The sequence below is a fragment of the Candida orthopsilosis genome (genome assembly GCF_000315875.1).
Source record: "Candida orthopsilosis Co 90-125, chromosome 3 draft sequence".
In the NCBI taxonomy this organism is placed as follows: domain Eukaryota; kingdom Fungi; phylum Ascomycota; class Pichiomycetes; order Serinales; family Debaryomycetaceae; genus Lodderomyces; species Lodderomyces orthopsilosis.
The window spans coordinates 891,901-913,071 of record NC_018296.1 but is presented as its reverse complement, the minus strand read 5'-3'; the positions used below and the strand labels follow the sequence as shown (position 1 = coordinate 913,071).

The 21,171-nt window shown below is 36.8% G+C and overlaps 7 protein-coding genes and 1 non-coding gene across 8 annotated transcripts; 2 read left to right on the top strand and 6 right to left on the bottom strand. All coding sequences in view use genetic code 12, as the record gives it.

The window, feature by feature from the left end:
• Nucleotides 1-67: 67 nt before the first annotated feature.
• On the bottom strand, nt 68-4,474 carry CORT_0C04010 (Dot1 protein; the record flags this gene model as incomplete). Its single annotated transcript, XM_003868631.1, has 1 exon — nt 68-4,474. One exon carries the CDS (start codon nt 4,472-4,474, stop codon nt 68-70), a length of 4,407 nt encoding a protein of 1,468 aa, XP_003868679.1.
• Nucleotides 4,475-6,414: 1,940 nt separating this feature from the next.
• Nucleotides 6,415-7,464, bottom strand: CORT_0C04000 (Hem3 hydroxymethylbilane synthase (uroporphyrinogen I synthase); the record flags this gene model as incomplete). Its single annotated transcript, XM_003868630.1, has 1 exon — nt 6,415-7,464. One exon carries the CDS (start codon nt 7,462-7,464, stop codon nt 6,415-6,417), a length of 1,050 nt encoding a protein of 349 aa, XP_003868678.1.
• Nucleotides 7,465-9,161: 1,697 nt separating this feature from the next.
• On the bottom strand, nt 9,162-11,897 carry CORT_0C03990 (Fgr29 protein; the record flags this gene model as incomplete). Its single annotated transcript, XM_003868629.1, has 1 exon — nt 9,162-11,897. One exon carries the CDS (start codon nt 11,895-11,897, stop codon nt 9,162-9,164), a length of 2,736 nt encoding a protein of 911 aa, XP_003868677.1.
• Nucleotides 11,898-13,669: 1,772 nt separating this feature from the next.
• CORT_0C03980 (Zcf31 zinc-finger protein) lies at nt 13,670-16,948 on the top strand (the record flags this gene model as incomplete). The annotated part of the gene is made up of 1 exon (XM_003868628.1): nt 13,670-16,948. The coding sequence occupies one exon, from the start codon at nt 13,670-13,672 to the stop codon at nt 16,946-16,948; it is 3,279 nt and encodes a 1,092-aa protein (XP_003868676.1).
• Nucleotides 16,949-17,507: 559 nt separating this feature from the next.
• On the top strand, nt 17,508-18,590 carry CORT_0C03970 (hypothetical protein; the record flags this gene model as incomplete). Its single annotated transcript, XM_003868627.1, has 1 exon — nt 17,508-18,590. The coding sequence occupies one exon, from the start codon at nt 17,508-17,510 to the stop codon at nt 18,588-18,590; it is 1,083 nt and encodes a 360-aa protein (XP_003868675.1).
• Nucleotides 18,591-18,667: 77 nt separating this feature from the next.
• Nucleotides 18,668-19,579, bottom strand: CORT_0C03960 (Arg11 ornithine transporter; the record flags this gene model as incomplete). Its single annotated transcript, XM_003868626.1, has 1 exon — nt 18,668-19,579. One exon carries the CDS (start codon nt 19,577-19,579, stop codon nt 18,668-18,670), a length of 912 nt encoding a protein of 303 aa, XP_003868674.1.
• A 416-nt stretch (nt 19,580-19,995) lies between these two features.
• Nucleotides 19,996-20,069, bottom strand: CORT_0_Lys(TTT)_46. Its single transcript has one exon. It is a non-coding gene (tRNA).
• A 245-nt stretch (nt 20,070-20,314) lies between these two features.
• Nucleotides 20,315-21,073, bottom strand: CORT_0C03950 (Pre9 alpha3 (C9) subunit of the 20S proteasome; the record flags this gene model as incomplete). The annotated part of the gene is made up of 1 exon (XM_003868625.1): nt 20,315-21,073. One exon carries the CDS (start codon nt 21,071-21,073, stop codon nt 20,315-20,317), a length of 759 nt encoding a protein of 252 aa, XP_003868673.1.
• Nucleotides 21,074-21,171: the final 98 nt, after the last annotated feature.

The following is a 21,171-nucleotide window of genomic DNA, read 5'->3' as shown; positions in this document are numbered from 1 at the left end:
ATACATATATATAATGATACATTGTAACTTTTTGAATTCTAAATATAGCGTGTATGATATAATAAGTTTAATTCTTGTCATTTTCGGGTTCCGAATTGTGATCGGTAGGTGGCGTCAGTTCACCGCCATCACCATTGACGCCATCACCACCACGACCGTCGACGTCCATAGCATGTACACTCTCACTTCCTTCATCTTCTTCATCATAATCGCGGCCGATTCCACGAGTTGCATCACCAACATCACCAATGGACGGGGTTGTCGATTTCGATAACATACCCGCATGCAACATCAATTCTCCCAACAACTCCTCCCTTCCTAAATATTCTGGTCGAATAGTCTCTTCCACCGTGGAAATATAATACGGCACTTTATTTGCTGTCCAACTAACGGACATAATGTCACTCATCTCATGTTTCTCCACCGAAAAGAAATCAAATGCGGTGTTGAATGTAGCTCTGTACCTAGGACTAATGAAATTTCTCAAACTGATAATCTTTGTCCCTGGCTTTATACCATAAAGTAATTTACCCACAGCATCATTCAAATCACCATCAAATAAATAATTGTTGATGATTAATACATCAGAAGCAAGACAATCTTGACGAACTTGTTCATTGTTTACAAATGATTGTTTCAAAGCAAATTTCAAGTTTAACGGAGATAATCCAAACACCGCCAAATGCTTTTGTATTAAATTTTCTTGCAATGTAGTCAAGTTTGAAGCATGATCCATGATTTCACAACCACCAGAGCAACAAGCTCCAAATTCTAATGCAGCTTGTAACGTAGTGTTTCCTACACCAGATCCTAAATCGTAAAATCTCTGCGTTGGTTTCAACTGCACCTTTTCCAAAACTTCACTTGTAAATGAAGGGAGTAGCTCTCCATAGACTTCAGCTGTAAATGCTTTATAAGATCGTAATTTTCTTGAATCTGTGGAAACGATTCGTGAATAAACACGAACAAGGATTTGTTGGATTGCGTATCGAGATAATGATGTTTTTTCGCGTAATCGTTTAAACAAGTCTGACTTATAATGTGATGGCTTGATGAAATTCATTTCTCTCTCCTGTGGTGACTTATTTCGAGGTGGCTCAATTTTACCAATTGAAATATCAGCATCTACATCATCTTCAATGACTTCAACTTCACCTTGAATCGGTTCATAAACAGGACTTATTGATTCAAAGCAAATTTCATTGTAAAACATTTCCAAATTCAAATCCTCATTCCTGACTTGTCTAATTTCCGATTCGTTAAGTAATGATCTTGCACCAGCATTTATGTCATCGCCAGTTTCCATAATCCTGGCAACTGCTTCTTCGTTAGGAGATAACCTCAACATCAACGTATTCCAAGTATCAATAACATACATAAACTCACTAAAATCATTAGCTTCAATTGCCAATTCCAACTTGTGGCATAATTCATTGATATAGGTTTTGATAGTTGGTGAGTAATCAAAATACAACGCATAATGGATCATAAACACCTTGATGATTTCATGCACTGGGTCTAATTCATTATCCTTTGGTTCGGCAAGCACAAACAGTTCACAATGCTGCGGGTACAAAAAGAACCGGATCTTGACACTATTGGCGTAGTTGATATTGGTACTGCCATTTGATGATGATGCCGGAGTGGTGGAATATTGAGGGAACGAGATTGGCATATCACGATAACATTTTCTATGCGACCCAACTACATCAGCAGCAAGCTCATCATCATATAAGATAGAGCCATCATTGGTTGTCATCGCTTGCTTTGCAGTTTCATCTTCTCGCAAATGCCTAAATTCCAATTCAGGTAATGTAACGTTCTCCTCCTGTTCATAAATCGATTTAAAAAACAAATGACGATCATTCAAGGGCACTAATGTATCAGCGTTGATATCTGGAGGATCGAAGGGACTGATATGATTTTCTTCTTCCTCTTCTTCCGGTTGAGATTCCGGCTCCACACTGCGTAAATCGAAATCACTAAACTCTTCATATTCATCATCAAAACTATGTCTTCCTTTTTTATTAAGCTTTCTCTTCTTCTTCGTTGTCAATTTCTTTGATTTTCTTTGCAACTCCCTTTTCAATCTTGCTTCCTCCTTCAACTTTCTTCGCAACTCCCATTTTTGAGCTTGACGAGCTCTAGTTTTCAATTTCACTTCAATAACAGGGGAGAAAAGAACAGTTTGAGTACGTTTTCGCTTAGCACCCTCTTGAACTTTTTGTCTGTCACCAGTTACAGTTTGGAAATATTCAGCACTTTCACTCAACTGTTTAATGAGGTTGAGACTTACTAGTGGAGACGAAGATTTTTTCGAATAATCCCGTGGGTTCGCCAACCTTCTAGCTTTGGCCAATTCATATATGCGTCTCCTTTCAGCCTTCTTTCTCTCTTGTGCTTCGAGCCTTGCTTTAGCTCTGGCAGCCGCAACTTCAGGATCAATTTTAGGTTTTGGAGGTGGGGCAATCCTACTTGCTTTTTGTTCCAATTCCTCAAGTTTATCAAAGTCAACATCACAGCCCGCACTTCTTCTAGTACTCCGTTTTGAAGGTCCGCTTCCAAGGTATGCCATACCAGCTTCATATAACAATCTTTCCTCTCGGGTTTTGAACTTTATTTTTCTCAGACTAGTGTATGCAATCTCCTTATATTTTAGATCGACAAATGATTTCGACCTCAACGGATAATCAGAATATATTTCTTCAACTGTATCTCCTTTATGTACTTGCTCAGTCATTAAACTCTTTTCTCCTATAGTTAACGATTTCTCAACAAAATCAGGATGACTTTCAATACGTGTGCATAAATCTCCAATGGCATAATTTGGGAAACAATATGATAAGTTTCCCTTTGTGAGGTCAACCTCAATACATTCGCGTAACTTTTCTTCCTCCGTGGGTTCTGAAGCTGACCGCTTGATTTGTTTTACAATTTCGGTATGCCTCTGTTTGCTTGAAGCTCTAATTGATTTTTTAGATAAAGCTTTTGGTTTGGAAGCAATATTTCCGTATTTGTTTCTAAGTTCAAAATATTTTGTTTGAACTGCAGTATGTTCCCTGTTTGGAAATGAGGGATATATTTCGTTCCAATCAAGATTGTGTAACTCCCTGAGCTCCCACAACAATTCCTCATCCTCTGGTGTCCACTTCATGCGCTTGGTATTCGTGCTAATATGCTGATCAGCTTCTCCATTGGTTGCTCTCGAGGATTCATTCGTAGTTCTTGTCTGTAATTTTGAGGGATTTTTCGTGGTAGGTGCTTGTTTCGTTGTAAACCTTTCGAATATACGAGCAAACCTATTTTGACACGAATACTGTGTACGATGCTCAAAATGTAGTACAATATCCTCCCAAGAAAGTTGTTTTTCTGTTTTCAATTCCCATAATAACTCATCCTCCTCGTCAGTCCAAAATTGGCGTACGTGAGGCTCTTCATCTTCCTCTGAGCTGAAATGTTGGTCACCTGTAATTGGTCTCATTCGGTTGAATGATTTTTCGGGAGAGTGACTTGATTTGGGAGCAGTACAAACATGCTTTTTTTTAAGGTCCCATAATTTCGCTTTAACGCCTGACTCCGACCTGTTTGGGAATAGTGGCAATACTGTGTTCCAGTTAAGATTTCGTACAATAATTGACTCCCACAACAACTTTTCTTCCGCTGGTGTCCACTTCCAACCTCTGGCATTCGCACTAATAGGTGAAGTAGCTTCGCTATTGGACACCCTTGAGGACCTATTCGTGATTCTTGCCTGTAATGTCGGAGAGCTTCTGTCAGTAGACACTTGCTCTTCTTCCTCTTCCTCTTCTAAGCTGGAATGTTGTACATCATCACTTAACATCATCCCATTGATTCTATGCTTGCATGCGTTTTCTGAATGACTGCGAATCAAAGACACAATCACATCCCATTCTAATTTCTCTTCTATTCTTAACATCCATAACAACCTGTCCTCTTCTTGTGTCCATTTCTGCCATATTTTTTTCCCATTATTATATTTTGTCTTATTGTTTGATATCAATTTGATGACATTAGAGTTTGAATTTGAACATATTTTTTCAATCACTGAATTGTCCAAGCCAGCACGTCTTAGTCTCGTGATAGCTGCTTCAACCTCATCTTTTATTGAGGTGTCTAGTTCAATATCAGGTGTAGGTTGTTTGTTTGGATGTAGTATTTGTTGCACAATTATTTTTCTTTCAACCAATTGATTTGTACTATTTTCACCACTCAGTAGAATTTCTCGACACACTTGCATCACCTGCGTCCAAGGTGTTTCTGAATGGTCATTTACTATCTTACTTAGTGGTTGATCCAGACAGGCTAATTCTCTTATTAGATTTGATGGTGTAGTTTCTGACGTTTCCATGGTTGTAGGGTGCGATCGAGGTTGTTTGCTCTTGTTGTTGATCAATTCTTCCTCAACTTTTGGTGTAGTATCTTTACCAAGCAAGTAATCAAACCAACACTTCATTCATTGACTGTAAATCTCAAAGAAGTTTTTTGTTACTCTGGTTTGTTCCGATCTGTTCAAACTATAGATCGTGCTCGCCAAAAGTTCAAATGCCACAAATCTAACCAATAGTTGATGTTGTTATCTAGTTCTCTTGAACCTCCCAATGGACTAATGATTGTCTTTTGTTATGATCTGAATATGTTAATATCCAATAGGTTTCCAGTATTCTGATTGTACAAATTAATGAAGCAAATGCTAAGCAAGAAATTATCTGCAAAAAAATTGTTTGTTTTGATTTTGGTGGGAAAGAAAAGTTTCTGTATAGTACTATGTAATATATTATGTAATACACAGTGTCATCAATTATATAATCAACTAATTCTTTTATTAACGCGTCATGACAGTGGAGAGAATGTATACCCAATCGTAAAACAGTTATGACACCCTTATTGCAATGTATATGTTACTGTAGTTGTCGATAAAGCCAATTGACGAGCCAAGTCTAGTTGGTAGCAAAACACTATGGTACATGCACACATTTTCAAGCTTTAAAGTTTGCATACTAGAGTAGTCCATACAAAAGAGTGTCCTTGCTGGGTTTGATTTTGCCCATGGTACAAACGAGCAAGTTTTTTGACTTCAAAAACACACGAGTTGTGATAAATATGAGCTATGTTCAACATGCGAATGAACCAAATCTTAAGGGAACGAGTGTACCGGAATGTAATGTTCAATGTCCCCCCCCCCCCCAATACAGCTTCTTGTAAGGTTGTGTAACTAAAATTGGGAGGACCGCAACAACAGCATGTAAGCAGCATGTAAGCAGCATATAAGAGCCAGTATACTTACCAAAGTCTACAGTCAAGCAAATGCCTGAATTTTTGATCCATTTACACAATAATTTACAAACCATTTTAAAAATAAATATAGTGGATGTTCACGGGACCGCAATCGTAGACTAGGATGATTTCGAAGACATGATATTTGACTGCAACGACAAGATACTCATGAAAGACTGTAAAAGAAGTTGTACACTTCGGCATGAAAAGCATCTTGAATTATTTGAAACCTCAAGATCTGTCGCTTAATTGATAGGTTCTGCACTACGATTGGTTTTAAAAATCGTTGGCTCAAAGGGATCCAGCACCTACTTAGTTCATGGTTAATTATTATCGCCGTCTAATCTCAGTATATGCTGAATAGGAGCCCCCTTGTTGAATCATAGGTACCTGAAACATTAGGCAATGGTCCAGGCACATATAGACTGTAAACCCAGCAAAGCGGCTCCAAATTGTCTACCCCAAAATCTCTAGAGTAAAAATATCATCTCCCAAGATATTAGTCTGACATAAATTCAGATGGCAAAAAGACGATGTTGAAACCTTCTCTCTTATACCGCTGATCTTGTTCCGACAATACCCATTGAAAAAACAAAAATACAGAAATTTTGGAAAACTTTCGTACACTTGTAGACATTTCTCTGGGTTATTAGAAGAAACACACCTTTACGAAAGAAGGAAAACTAACTTGTAGAATTTAATTTTTTTCTTTTTCTTGGGGAAAGAGAAGTTTGTGTGAGGATTACAAGATTCACGTGCATTTTATAAACCACCATCCCCACAATCTTTTAACTTCAAACAGGTACAAATCTAAAATTCACAAGTTAAATCACATGATAAGGAATGAGTGCACAACACGGAATTAAATCTCCCCCTTCTTTATTAAACTGAAGCTCGGGATTGTATCAAAAGAAATACAAATGCAGGCTATCCTTGAAACAATCCATATTGGGGTTTGTACGTTGTTAAACTGCATAAATTTGAGATGATTCTCTCTAATTCCCTAACCAGTTGGCATCCACTCTAGACTAATCTCACTACAATTTCAACAAAAGGTTTTGGCAACGTCGTTATTCTCTATATTATTAGTATTTTTAGCATTATATATACATATGTGTATTACACTTCCGTGGGTTTGGCATTAATCCTCGTCATATCTATACTATCAAGGATATCCTGAGCTCCTTGAGCTTTCAATTTATCTCCCAATTCAATTCCCAATCGTTCGCAATCTTCATCTCTATCATTTATTTTCCCACAAACCTCTGCCTCGATAGCTTGAGTACCATCAGGACTTACAATTATCCCTTTTACTGTTAATATTTGTGTATGTTGATTATATTCCGAATGAACTCCCAATGGAACTGAACATCCACCTTCAAGATATCTCATCAATGAACGTTCAGCAAGACAACATATAGTTGCTACTGGATCTTCGATTTGTTTGAGAATCTCCCTGATTTTGTGATTATCTTTCTTAATTTCAATACCCAATGCACCTTGTCCCACAGCATAGTAAACATCATCCAAACATGAAGTTATTCTATCTCCCAATCCTAACCGTATTAAACCAGCACTTGCCAATATAAGACAACAATATTGATTTTCAGGATCATCCAATTTTCTTAACCTAGTTTGTATATTACCTCGTACACTTTCAAATTTTAAATGGGGATAGTTTTTAATCAATTGACTCAGTCTTCTGATGGAAGAAGTACCAACTATTGATCCAGCAGGTAAATCTCGCAAATGAGTATAAGGACTGCCCAGCTTCATAACTATAGCATCTCTTGGATCTTCCCTTTGGAATATGCAACCCAATTCAAATTCTTCAGGTAAATGAGTTGGCATATCCTTCAAAGAATGAACAATTAAGTCCAATTGAGGAAATTCATCAACTCTGTCCATCAAAAGAATCTCCAATTCTTTAGTCCATAAACTTTTACCACCAAAAGAATAAAGTGGCTGTGTTTGTACCTTGTCTCCCAATGTACTTAAAGCTAGTATTGAACAATCAATTTCTGGGTATAAATCTTGTATAGCTTTTTTAACAAGTTCCAGCTGTACTACAGCAAGTTTTGATTTCCTGCCACCAATTTGTATATGAGATATGTCTAGTTGTGAGGTGGCATAAGCGGAATCATGTATGGGCATAGTAGTGTGTGGCATTAGTGAAGAAGAAGATATGGTAGTAGGTGTTGTAGTCGCTGAAAATAATCAGAAAAAAAGAAAATTTGGAAAATATGACGGGAAAAATGAAAAGTATGCTAAATGCAAAATGCAGGTAAGTGAATGTGAGTGTGTGTAAGTAGATAGTTAGGCAGATAAGTGGTGGTAGATGCAGTGAATAAATTTAATACCAGCTATTATTAAGTAAGTTACTCTTGGAAAAGGTTTCGTTGATAAAGAAGATATTGATTAGTTTATATAAATCTCTCTTTTAATATCAGAAAATCTTCTCAAAAGAAAAAAAAATTTATAAATTATAAATTAAATTATATTGTTGTTATTATGTAAGCTATACTCTTGTGAAAATTAGAAACAATAGAGACAATAGTAATAACACAAGACTACCCGTGAATTATGATTGGATAACTAGCAAGACTTATTATATCACACAGGTGTTATACATGCTATGTAATAAGATATTAACTCGTTATGAGACGGTAAGGACGTATTTTTTTAGGAACTGTATCGTCTGTAATGATATAATAGTATGGTACTATATACTTGAGGTAGTGTGTGTTTGACCAATTTCGAGTAATTGAAAATTGAAAGAATCTGATTGCTTACAAAATTTCTTTTTTTCTGCTTTTCTTCTTTTGCTTTGTTTTAGTCTTTTGACATCAAAAACTGTTCTAGTTCCCTTTTAAGAGTAGCCGACACATACAATTTATAATCCGCATTGGTTTACCCAATTGGGTAATAACATACCAACTATAGCTATACAACACTATTACTACTACAACGACCCAACTCTATACCGTAGGGCATAAAACGGTTAACTTGCGATAACAGCAACTTGTCTCAGCTTTCTAGGCAATAAACTTTAGCAATCGTTTGCGATTTCTGTTTTGCAGCCTTCTAGTTATTACACTCTATAAATTCCAAAGTTGCTAAATGAAGTCTATATAACCATATAACACTCTCACCTAATTTTTAGTAGACTCAATTTACTAATGGGTAATTGTGCCTTTCCATTATTTCAATATGTACAAAGATACGATCAAATCAATTTCATACGTGTGCTGATACCAAAAAAGAATTATTAGTGCTTGATATTTGATTTCTCTTACAAACCGCTTGGATTTAATTGGTTGAAACTTGTGCTGTCAATTCCCGAAAATCGTACTGATGTTGCTATATGCAGGAATAATTAAAACAACAGAAAAAAAAGGAAACGAATCGAAAGCAGCGGACTTAAAACAATAGAGTTGATTTTGTGTACAGTGGGCTATTGAATGAGGGGCACAACAAAACAGTTTGAGTAGTGAGGGGCATATCTCCGCCATTGATCTACGTACATTCAACTGTATCTATCATATAAACTGCTCCATCGTTGATGACTGAAAAAGAAGACCGAGTAGACGACCAAAAGATTACATCCAACTTTGAAGTATCACTTTGATTGTGTGCTTCTAACACTTATACTAGCCACATTTCACAACCACACAAAGTCATCTTACTTTCTATCAACTTAAGACTACTTGTATCTACTTTTATGTCCCCTTTCCTTTATCCTGGAATGTAAAAATTGCATTGAAGGTTATCTCTCTATACAATTGTATGTCCTCTATAACTAGAATATTATCATCCGTAAAAACTGAAAAAGCCCAGTCTCTTCTCCTATATTTATCTTGCTCATATTAAAACGTTTCATCACTATCATATTGATCGATTTCTGTATCACTCAATGTATTAAACTTTAATGGGATTGTTCGATTCAACTCCTCACTATCCAAATCATCATCATTACCATCATCATCATCATCATCATCATCATCATTACCACCGGGCCCTCTATTTCTTTGGTCATCTGCCTCACTTTCTGAGTTTATCAGCAACTCATCATCATCATCATCATCATCATCAATATCAGAACCATACCCACGTCTTTGCCTGGGAGTATCTCCAAGTCTATTCCCTTGTCTTGCTTCAATTTCGTTTATTCGATACATCATCACCAGCTTAGAATCATCCACACTGCTTGATACCATACGTTTCGCTAATAGTGACTCAAGATTGGATATTCGCGTGAGGATATCTTGGGTATGAATTGGTGTCTGTAGTGTTGCTGTAGCTGGTGGTGAGCTAAAGAATGGTTGTGGAGCATATGAATGTGGTTGTTGTTTCATTTGTTGTGGTACCTGCAGGAAAACCGATCCTCGTCGTGGTACATTGAATGACTTTTGAAGCTTGATGGGTATTTGTAGTTGCTGTTGATGCTGTTGCTGTTGTTGCATTGAAGGTGATTGGCGTCGCTGATTCTGGGCTTTACGAGAAAATACACGATTAACCAGTGGCACCTGTGCGTGAGCTTGTGCTTGCGTTTGTGTCTGTATTCGGTCAGGTTTATTATCCATTGCGGAGCTTGCTGTACCATATTTCCGATTCAATAATTGATCAATGAAAAATGAGTCAGTTGAAGCTGTTCGTAAATGTCCTCCTAATGTACTAATCGATTGATGATTCTTCATCGCTTGTCGTTTATTAACTTTAATGGCCACGGCTTCTTGTGATATATCTGGATATCCAATACTCAACTGATCACCAAATTGATCTTGGCCGTTATTTATGAACACAAAATTTTTCAAATCAACATTATCATTCGTGGCAGTTTTTCTCCTTTTCAAAAGTACATGTGTAATCGCTTCATATATCAAAACTATCCCCACTAATGGCATCTTAAACAATCGACAATACATATTCACCATCCCACCGCGTTGATTCAATTGGCCCATCTTAAAATACAATATTAAATTGTTCAGTTTAAAGTAGTTAAATTCATGTTCGATGTTTTCCCTCGTCTTTGTGAATACACCACTAAGACAAATGGCCAAAATCGTCCCCACAATAAATTGAATCAAAAATAAATAACTCATTTGCATAATTTTCCCCAATGTATTAAAATCATCCCAATAATTCCACACTGATGGCGTGAACCCAAAGAAAATCTTCAACATGTTGAACAAAACATCTTGTCTAGTTTGAGTATGCGAAAGTGTTATAAAACTGAAATAAAACCCGCTAATCAATGTGAAAAAGAACAACACAAGACCAATCAAATTAAAAATCATTTTGTGGAATGATAATAAAATCAAATTGAAGAATCGATAATTGTTGAAAACGGATAATATTCGTGGGAATAATATGATGCCAATTAAACTGAACACATCATGGTAATATTGTGGAGATCGCAAAACAAACTTGAAAATAAAACATAAATCAATAATGAAAATGAATAGTAGGTCAATATGATTCCATATAACAAGATTTAAAAATCGATGGTCAATTCTAACCAATTTTGTAACAACTTCACAATTGAAACTTAACGCAAGGAGCCAAAAGTATAATTCAACTAGTACTGAATGCAGTGCTGGTTTTAAAATCATAATGAAATAAACAATGGCAAAATTGACTAGCTTCAAGTTGATTAGAACATGTTGATATTTGGGTACAAGTTGAGCTCTGTTGAAAATTCGTGCAACGGAAAACTTATCGACTGAATCGTCAAATACAGTTTCATCAATATCCATATCTCCGTCGTCATTGTCATCATAATACTCGATACCACTACTGCTCTTGTTACTATCCCCAGTAAATATATTGTACCTTGATGAACCTTGCTTTCTTGTACCTGAATTTGTCCCCAACAATGCACTTTTTTCATAATCACGAAATTCAACACTATGATAATAAGAACAAGATCCACCATAGACCAAATCACCATTATAGAACCGTTTCAAAATATGTATAACAATAGGCTGTGATAAAAACCGTTTCAGTTTCGACAAAATACTCAATTCCAAAGTATTAACGTCCATCATTCCCATAGATGACATACTGTTATTGTTAGCATTAATCAACCCCAATGGGGGCTTGGTAAACAACATTTGTATTCTTTGCCATGATCGATATTCACGCAACATCCGTATAGCTAACAATTCACAAACATTGGCTTTAGTGATCAATAAATCAAAACAAATCAAGTTATTCTCCAGCTGGATCAAGTATTCGTATCGAAGTAGTAGTAAAATATAGATGGTAAATGTAGATATTTTGAGTTTTGATTTGGGGTCATGAACTTGTGTTGGATGGGTAAGAGATTGACTCCTGTCTGTAATTGATATGATCTCCACAATGATTGGCTTAATCAAAGTAGATAAGATTTCTGGTGTTTTCAATTGCTCAAATTTCAAACTTAACAGCACATTGGAATTAATTAGGTTTTGAATTTGGAAATAGTACGATTTAAAATTGACGAGCCTTCGTTGTTGAGATTGCTCTTTTGCGGTGGAATTAGCCCCCACGGGTAGTGATGAAGATGATGATGCCGGTAAAGGAGGTACATGATTATAACTAAGTTCACGATACCTCGACATTACTTCTCATTATTTAAGGTGAATGATGAATGGATAAGGTGATAATAAAACAGCTATTCTTTTGGTGTTATCTCCTCAGGTATAAATCTAGTCTTCTAATTTTAGTTATTCCTCCTTAAAGGAGTCATTCCATTCTTTGAAACTAATCACTTTTTGGGGTAACATTTTAGCGAAGTTATAACGGAATGGTTGCCATTTGTGGTGTTTGTGGTGTTTGTGCAAATATCCTTAATTTGGCGAAAATGTAAATATGAAACGCTACCAAAATAGTCGGTAGCACATAAGAAGTTGAATTTGCCACAATTGGGCATACAACAACAGCCACGTATGTGGTGAGAAAAAGAATTAAGAAGTCAAACAAAGAGAAGTGAGGGCACATGGTTATATGTTATTGTGTATAATGCGTAGTGGCAAGGATATATCAATAACAGAGTAATATGCTCTCTACAACTGAGCAACCACCAGCTTTTTAATTTGAAACGCTATGTATGCATATATTTGTCTCCTATAACTATTACACACTACATTACTACTGTGTATAATAGACCTACGCTATTCAAGGGTTCTCGCGGGGATAAAGAAAGATCTACCTATCACATTCCAAAGTGCCCTTTTCTTCCAAGTGTGATGTTTAACCTCTCAATCCCCCGATAATACCCCATTGCAGCATTTATAGGTACCGAATCATCATCAGTTATGCTCATGTATGCGTTCATGAGATTGTGAGTCAGGTTTAATTTGGTACCAACTAAGTACATCAATAGATTGAATAGGGTTTGAATCTACTTGTGCCTTCATGATATAAGCATTTAACCAAATCGAGACAAAAAGAATCAACGCGTAAGAACTTTTTATCCCATATATTGAACATTTTTAGTAAGCTTAATCTCAGAGCTTCAAATTTTGATTTTTCCCATCATAAATTTTATGTGCCTGTTGATTCGACATGGGTAAATATAGTTTAAGATATTGAATGTACGGTACAAATTTTGCGCGCGCGCAAATTTCCGTAAACAGAAAAACTTTCAAAATCTATATTTAGACATAATTCAAAATTTTGCCTTTTGAATTTTTTGTCTAAAAATACAAACGAGGCGTTTTAGTGCCATCCGATTATTTCTTTCCAATATACAAACAATAAAAACAGGAGACACTACAAGTGCCGTACGCACATTGGTTACCTAGTATATACTTTCAAGTTCTCAGGAGCCTTAGTATCATGGATCGGCATTAAAAAAAATTTCTTGTATATTTTACTTAGATGCCGGGAGAATTGAAAGCCTTGAAATGACCAAAACCTTGTGCAGTTACGGATCATCCAATTTCATGAAACAAGGCTTTTTCATTTATGCCTCACTTGAAATTTGTTGAGTCTCGAGCTAGGAGAAAAAAAAATTTCTTGGACGTAGTAGTATTAGAAATTTGTTGATGGCTTTGCCGTATAAGCCACTTAATGTTTCGGTAATTGAAATCGGCAAGCTATGGGAAATGAAATTTTTGTATGAGGAGAAAAAAAAAACAACAGAAGCAAAAAATTATTTAAATCCTTTGAAGTTCGCCGCGGATATAGATTTATTTCCGGGTGGGTAGATTCATCGGGAATTCGTTTGAACATTGCAAATCAGTCCATTTACACCCATAAAAAAGAGGCAACAACCGTCGGGTACAACTCCAACAGATAGATAAGCATTTGCTTTATTTTATAGCGCCATTTGTCAACCAAAGCGCATTATTAAAATACCCATTAAGATCACTAATTTTTAAAGCACAATATGAGCACCAACGCACAGTTAGATACAAACGGTCCCAAATCGAGACCAAGCCCTACACAAATAAAGTCACCACACAACTCCCGAATGCCATCTTCTTCACCGCCAGCTCCAATGTCAACACTAGCTTCGGAAACATCCTACAACACTGGTCTGCAACGACCGTCACGCAGGGTTGCTAGACGTGCATGTTTATCATGTCGCGAAAAAAAGATCAAATGTGATGGTGAACCTGTTTGTGCCATATCTTCAGCTGATGGGGTCAACAAAGTGGTTCCAGAAAAGACAAGAATCTGTTCAAATTGTAAATTTTTGGGAATTGAATGCGTCTTTGTCCAGAGTAATCGTGGAGGAAGGAGAAAGAGAAGAGATGTAAATGATTCAGTAAGTCAGACTGGTAGTGCAACTTCCACAGCTCAGCTCAAGAAGATACGAACAGATAGCTCTAATACAGGAACATTCACAAACGAGAATGACATTCAAGATACCACCAACGGAGTCACTACAAACGAAGACGAAAGTGTTCAAAGTTCAACTGCACGTGTCAGCTCATTTATCTTAGGAGGTAAGGACAAACCAAGTGTACCTATACCAGGATCAATTCCATCAAACCTCCCCACTCCTTTAGATAGAATGCCTCCTCCAATGTCTTCCACTAGTGAGAGTCAAAACATCAGAAGTGAACATGTACGTACATTTAGTAAGGCACCATACCCTGAATTTGATGACATGGTGCGAAGTGATACTACCAGATCTAACTCCTATGATTTCCCCCGATTCCCGTTTGCGTCAAGACCTGGTGGTGGAAGAAGATATGAGGATATTGATCGCCCGGATGAAACAGAAACTGAATCGTCATTCAGATTATCGAGTGTGCCACCACCAAAGGGACCTCGCGATGGTCGTGGTACACCATCACCTCGTGGTTTTGGACGTGGACTTCACCGTAGAGGACCACCACCACCACACCATCATCATCATCATATGGAAGATTATTATTCACTTCCTCCACCACCACCTCCTCCTCCATTTGGATTTCATCATGGGCCTCCACCACCATTTCCCCCTCCATTCCCACCCCCACCTCCTCCACCTCCGGGTCACTTTCCTCACTTCCACCCCCATTTCCCACCACCACCTCCGCCTCCTCATTTTCATCACCATTATAAAATGCATAAACATCACCCTCATCATCATCGTCGTCGTTTCTATGATCATCACTATGAAGAGGGTGATTCCGCAGAAGAGCGGTGTTCATCAAAACCGCGTGATCGTCGCAAAAATGAAAGAGATTCATATAGCGAGAGTTCACATGCTAGGTCGAAAAGGCGTAGCAGTATCTCAAGCTCATGTTCGACGCTGTCATCAGAAAGTGACCGTAAAGGAACAAATCTGTCATCAGCTTCAAAGTTTCCTCCCAGAGAGGAAAACTATGCTGCACTGGTTGATGAATATAAGCCAGTAACTCTGCAGAAAAGCGAAAGTATTGTTGCTACTCCTCGTCAGGTTGTGACCAAAGTATCCAAGCAACCATTTTCCGATTCCGATTTAGCTGGATACGATCTTCCTAAATGGGAAACTCTTGATAAGGTATTGACATCGTATTACATTTACAACCAACCTAATCACCAATTATTCCCAGGGAAGTCTATTTTGCTAAAGAATTTGTCACTAAATATGGACAGTTCGGTATTGCATGCAATAATTGCCACAATATGTATTACTGCAACTAGACAAGATCCAAGCCTACCAATCAGTAATGATGAAAACTACTGGATCAACAAAGTCTATAAATTCTGGGATACCCTAAATGGCATTGGAATAATGATTTGCTACAAATTGATTCCCAAGTGTACTTCATTCAGATATGATATGAGCAAGATTAATCAAGTCAATGCCACGATTCTTGACACCATTCAAGAGAACAACTATGTGGAAATTTACAGTCAAAAAAGATTTGAATTCCAGCAATCAGAAGGTAAAAAAAGTCGATTACCCCAGAAGAACCCAATGTTTGGTACTCTGAGACAAATTTATGAACGTGAAATTGTTCTTCGATTGATTTGGAGTTTTTATATACATCATATTATCCTTTTAAGGTTTAATCAGGGCCGGCCATACTACAAATTGTCCATGATTGTTGATGATTTCAAATTTGATTATGAAAGGGATCATTATTCGAATAATATTTTGCTCCCATTGAATGATTACGATTTCATGACGTTGAAATTGGTTAACAATAGACCAAACTGGAAACAATTGTATGAGAAGAGTTACGTTCCATCCGATTCGTCAAGTTTGATATTGGCAAGCAAGATTTTTGAGGGTTTATTGAGTAAATTATCCAATGATGAATTGAATTTTGATAACTTGATTAGTTCTAATGAGTTTAATTTTGATTTCACAAACAAGATCAAAACTCAACATATTTCAATCAAAAAGGATAAGAAATTGATTGTGGTTAATGTTAGTTATTGGTTTGCCAATATGATTCTTCGAGTTTCTGAAGTTTTGCAATACAACCATTTCATTTATGATGTGATGAAGTTTAAAATGTACAAGCATGAATTCAAACATAATGTGGAAGAAATTGATCACAATAAGGGTAACAATAACCAGTCTTGTAACACACCAATAATATGCGATGAAGTTCTTGATTGTGGTGACCTCGCTGATCAATTGCATCAATTTGCATCGAACCAATGGCAAAGTGTAATCGAGATAGTCAAATCAGTGAATGGATTTATTTCATTGATTGAGTTTGCCCCCCTGTCAGAGTACGAAGATTATGCAATAGTACTTGGTCCAACATTAATCAACAATGACGAGCCTACCGGCAAGACTAATACAATCAGCAACGTTATTAATAGATCCACTGAATGGTATGATTCCCCTGAATTGCAAACGACTGTGAAACAATCATGGAATAAATTGCCACCATATGCATTGTCATTCTCGGCTGGATTCTTATCGGTTGTTTGTAGTTTGGCAGTGTTGACAAAATACGTGAGACTAAAGGGCAACCCAGATCTGAAATGCCTTGTTGTTGAGTTCATACAAACTGGTGATGTCAAAGAATTTCTTGACGTGAATGTTGATAATATTGATGGGTTTGAGAATGCTGCTGAACTATTTAATACCTCTGTGGTTTTAAAGCAAGTGTCTACGTTATGTGAGTTTATCAAGTTTAAGTTGTCCTACAGCAATACGGACATTATGCAAAGTACAATTCGAAAGATGAATAAAATTACACAACATTTGGAAAGTATTTTAAGTAATTAGTTAGAGAATACATAACCCAACACTTTTGGGAAATGACAAGTAGTTCAAAGGTGAATGCTTATCTATATGTTGTAGACATATACGTCTGATGGTTGTAATAATAGTAATGGTTAGACAAATCAAAAGTTGTAATTTTGTATATACTACACACATTACAATTCAAAATATCTTGGTTGCCAAATTTTGAAAAAGCTTCTCAACGGCTCTAGTTCGATGAGATGTTCGTAATTATTAGGAGCATCTAGTTTGTCCCGTAGTGACTCAACGGATGTTTCCATCTACAATTCGAAGGATTATAAGGTACCATCTACATACGTCATTGTGCATCTGACAGGCCCACGCGCACAAATTATACTTTGTACACCCCACGTTTTCGCCGAAAAAATTTATTAACCAAGACATTTACATCAACAATTGATAAATTAATCCCGAAACATCCTTTCCCCATTAATAATTCTTCAAATGCCTATATAAAATCCGCTTGAGACTAAACTACTTTTACCAAAGCAACACATACCAATAAATTAGAATAACGGATTTTACATAAATCAGTCCAGCCATGATCAACGTGTACAAACCAGCATTACAAAGCAGAGATGTTGTGTCTTATAACAACGAATCAACTACTGATTCGATCTTACAATACAGTGGAAATTCATCATCTACTCCTATTTTACCTTTCAACTACACTATTGAAGGGTTAACTAGAGATGTCTATCCTAAACCATTGCATTCGCATAACGATTATTGGAGAAAACACCCATTATTTGATGCTTTAAGTATTGGTGCTATTTCTATTGAAAGTGATATTTGGCATTTCCCTCAAACTTATCAACTACAACGTACAACTACTGAATCGACTGATGTTACTACGACACCAAATGAAACTTTGTACTTCAATAGCAGTGAAGTTTATGTTGGTCACAATCAAGTGTTTTTACATCCGATAAACACATTGTTTAATTTGTATTTGAATCCGTTGTATCAGTTTTTCAAGTATGCCAATCCTAGTTTTGAGTATGTTGATGGTGGCGACGGCAGTCCATTTATCGGTGATGGAGGGAAACACGGTATTTTTTATAACGACCCTGAACAGCCAGTTTACCTTTGGTTTGATTTCAAAACTGAAGCTAATGGAACTTATGAAGTTTTGAAGCCTTTGTTGCAACCGTTTATCGATGACGGTCTTTTGACTTATTACAATACAAGTGATGATTCTCTCCATGAAGGACCCTTAGTCTTGACAATAACGGGAAATTTACCAATTGAAAAAGTGAGTGAGGAGGGGGTGAGATATACATTTTTGGATGCGCCATTGAGCTATTTCAACTCATCGAGTAATGATGACGAGTTACAAAAATGGTCAAAGTTATCAAGAGTTGCAAGTGGATCCATCAAAGGTTTAGTTGGCGACAGTTACAACTCAACAATCAGGAATGAATTCACACAGGAACAAAAGGATAATCTCAAGGGATATTTTGATAAAGCTCATGAGTACAATTTGAAAACCAGAATCTGGGGTGATATCACTTGGCCATGGAACTTAGTCGATCTGCATTTGTTGGACTTGTATCAAACAGGTACAGATTTATTGAATGTTGACGACTTGAAGAGAGCTGACAATCTTTTCCCAACAAAATAAAGACAATATTGTTTAATTTTAAAAGTGTATTATCTATTAATATCTATTAAATCTATAATAAAGTTTGATTTCCCAGTTTAGAAATTTCGTTTGAGTAGCTCATACGTGTAGAATATCAAAGCATTAGCCGGAATGCATCGAATCATGGTTATACCCAATCCATTGTAAAGGTTCATGACCCCTCCTCGCCTCAGACACAATTTTCTCATCTCTTTCCAGAAATCAGTCGCTATATGATGGTGTTTACCACTGGTGCCTGAAAGTATATCATGAGTTTGTATATTAGATTTGATTGTGTCAACAGGGAACATGGAGAAATTGAATAGTGCGCCTGCCATGGCTCCACTGAATAACAACTGTAAATCCTTATTCTTGATAAATGGGTACTTAGCGGTTTCGAAATATTCATTGGTGTATTCGTACGTACCAAACCATATCAGAGTACCAACTACTTCTCGAACCATGGTAGATCCCAATCCGTTCCACAACCCAGCAACTCCTTTGCGTTTTAAAGTATCTCTAATAACTGAAGAATAGGTATGAAAAGCCAGCTTGGTTGCCATGTTGGCCACTTGCAACTGGCACTTGACCAATTCTACCGGCGTTAAAAAAAACCTAGCCATAAACCCCGCAAACCCACCACTGACACATTTACTCCACATTGATAAACCAGGATCATAATGTTGTAATGTACTCGTTGCAAAGTTATAACTACTAAACAAAACAGCATTCTCTAAACAAGCACCAAGCAATGGTGCTTTCAATCCTTTGTAAAATCCTAAAACTCCTTCATTGTGAAATGTTCTCGATATCATCATCATTGTTGATGTAGGATGTGAATTATTTGATTGTAATCGAACCTTTATGGTGTCAAATGGAAACTCAACAAGTTTTCCCACCATACCAGAAACAGCACCAAATGTTATCTCATTCAATGGATGAATGGGGGTGTCTGCATGCTTATCGTGTCGTATCTCAGTTTGTTCCATTTATTAACTGGTTAAGGCCTCTTTAGATCTTATCTTTTGGATGAAAATTTTTTTGTGTCGTCCTTAATAAAATTTACTTTAATCTTGCAACATTTTTCACCGAAAACTTCTTCCTAGCACCATGTTTGTAAGTAGTTATGCACCAAATTCTTACTTTTAACAGTTCACCAGAGTCTACGTATTTTGTATCTAATTTGAACCAAAAAAACAGCCTCGTGCGTGTTTGTAGGCGCACGTGAGATTTCTTAGAAACAGGCTTAGAGACATTTTATTCAGCTGTATTACTGAACTACACTTCATCTTTAGCAACAAAAATTCACAAATTGATCGATATGGTTTAGCAGACCATTCTTGTGCTAAGTTATTCAACGATGTATCAAAGTGTTGATTGAATCTGGAAAGTTGCAAAAAAACAAAGCCCGACGCGGGACTCGAACCCGCAACCTTGAGATTAAAAGTCTCACGCTCTAGCCGATTGAGCTAGCCAGGCAATTTTTAAGAAGGATTCTGTCTAGCTTTGATTCACGGACTTGAAAATACATAGTTGAGAATATGAAATATAGTATTTCATCTCTTCAAGCTTCCCACAAGTGCTCAATTGACTGAGTTGAGCTTGCCTTTGTTCAATGGGATAAAACCAAGAACAGGTGTAGAAAAATCATACGTAGCCTTTTTTTTGATAGATCAATTATTAAACAATCTATTTCTACACATCTACTACACCCGGTGAGATCCTCAATCATCGTCATCATTTGGTTTATCATTCAAGACTCCGCTTGCCTCAATCAAAGCATCAATATCTTTATCACTCCAAATCTTGCGCAAAACTTTGCCTTCTTTGCCCAAGCTTAATGTAGCAAATTCTAGCTTTTCACTATTGAGATTTGATGCATCCATCGTCTTTGATAACACTTTGATGGCCAATTCACATGCGTCCTTCAAAGTCAAATCGTCCTTGTAATCTTTCTTTAATAAAGTTTGCGCAGCCGCGTTGTTTGCACCAATGCTGGTGGCTTTCCAGCCACTAAAATTTCCTGAAGGGTTGGAGGTGTACAATTGATATTGATATCTGTCGTCCCAACCAGCATATAGGAAACTAACACCGAAAGGTCTCAACCCACCATGTTGTGTATAGCCTTGTTTGATGTTTGCCACCCTCTTGATTAAAATTTCACAAGGGATTTCTTCATTGTAAGTTTTCAAGTATTGTTGTGATTGAACTCTGGCATTATTAACCAATATCGAGGCATCGGAAGTCATACCAGCAACAGCACAAATCAATTGGTCATTTATTATGTACAACTTTTCTGCACTTCCATCATCATCCAATAGCTTTGACGTTACTTTCTTTTCACATGCTAATACAACACCTTCGCTGGAGGCTATCCCCAATGCAGTTCCTGCCATTGATATGGCTTCTTGTGCATATTCGACCTGATATAATCTTCCCTCAGGTGAGAATATAGTTGTTCTTGAATCGTATCTTCTCGACATTTTTTCAGTACTCTTGTGGTTGTAAAGTAGTTAGAGATATGAGTCAATTGGTGTACTAAAGAACTCTGTGTGTACTAAATGTTCTAAAGTTGTCCTCT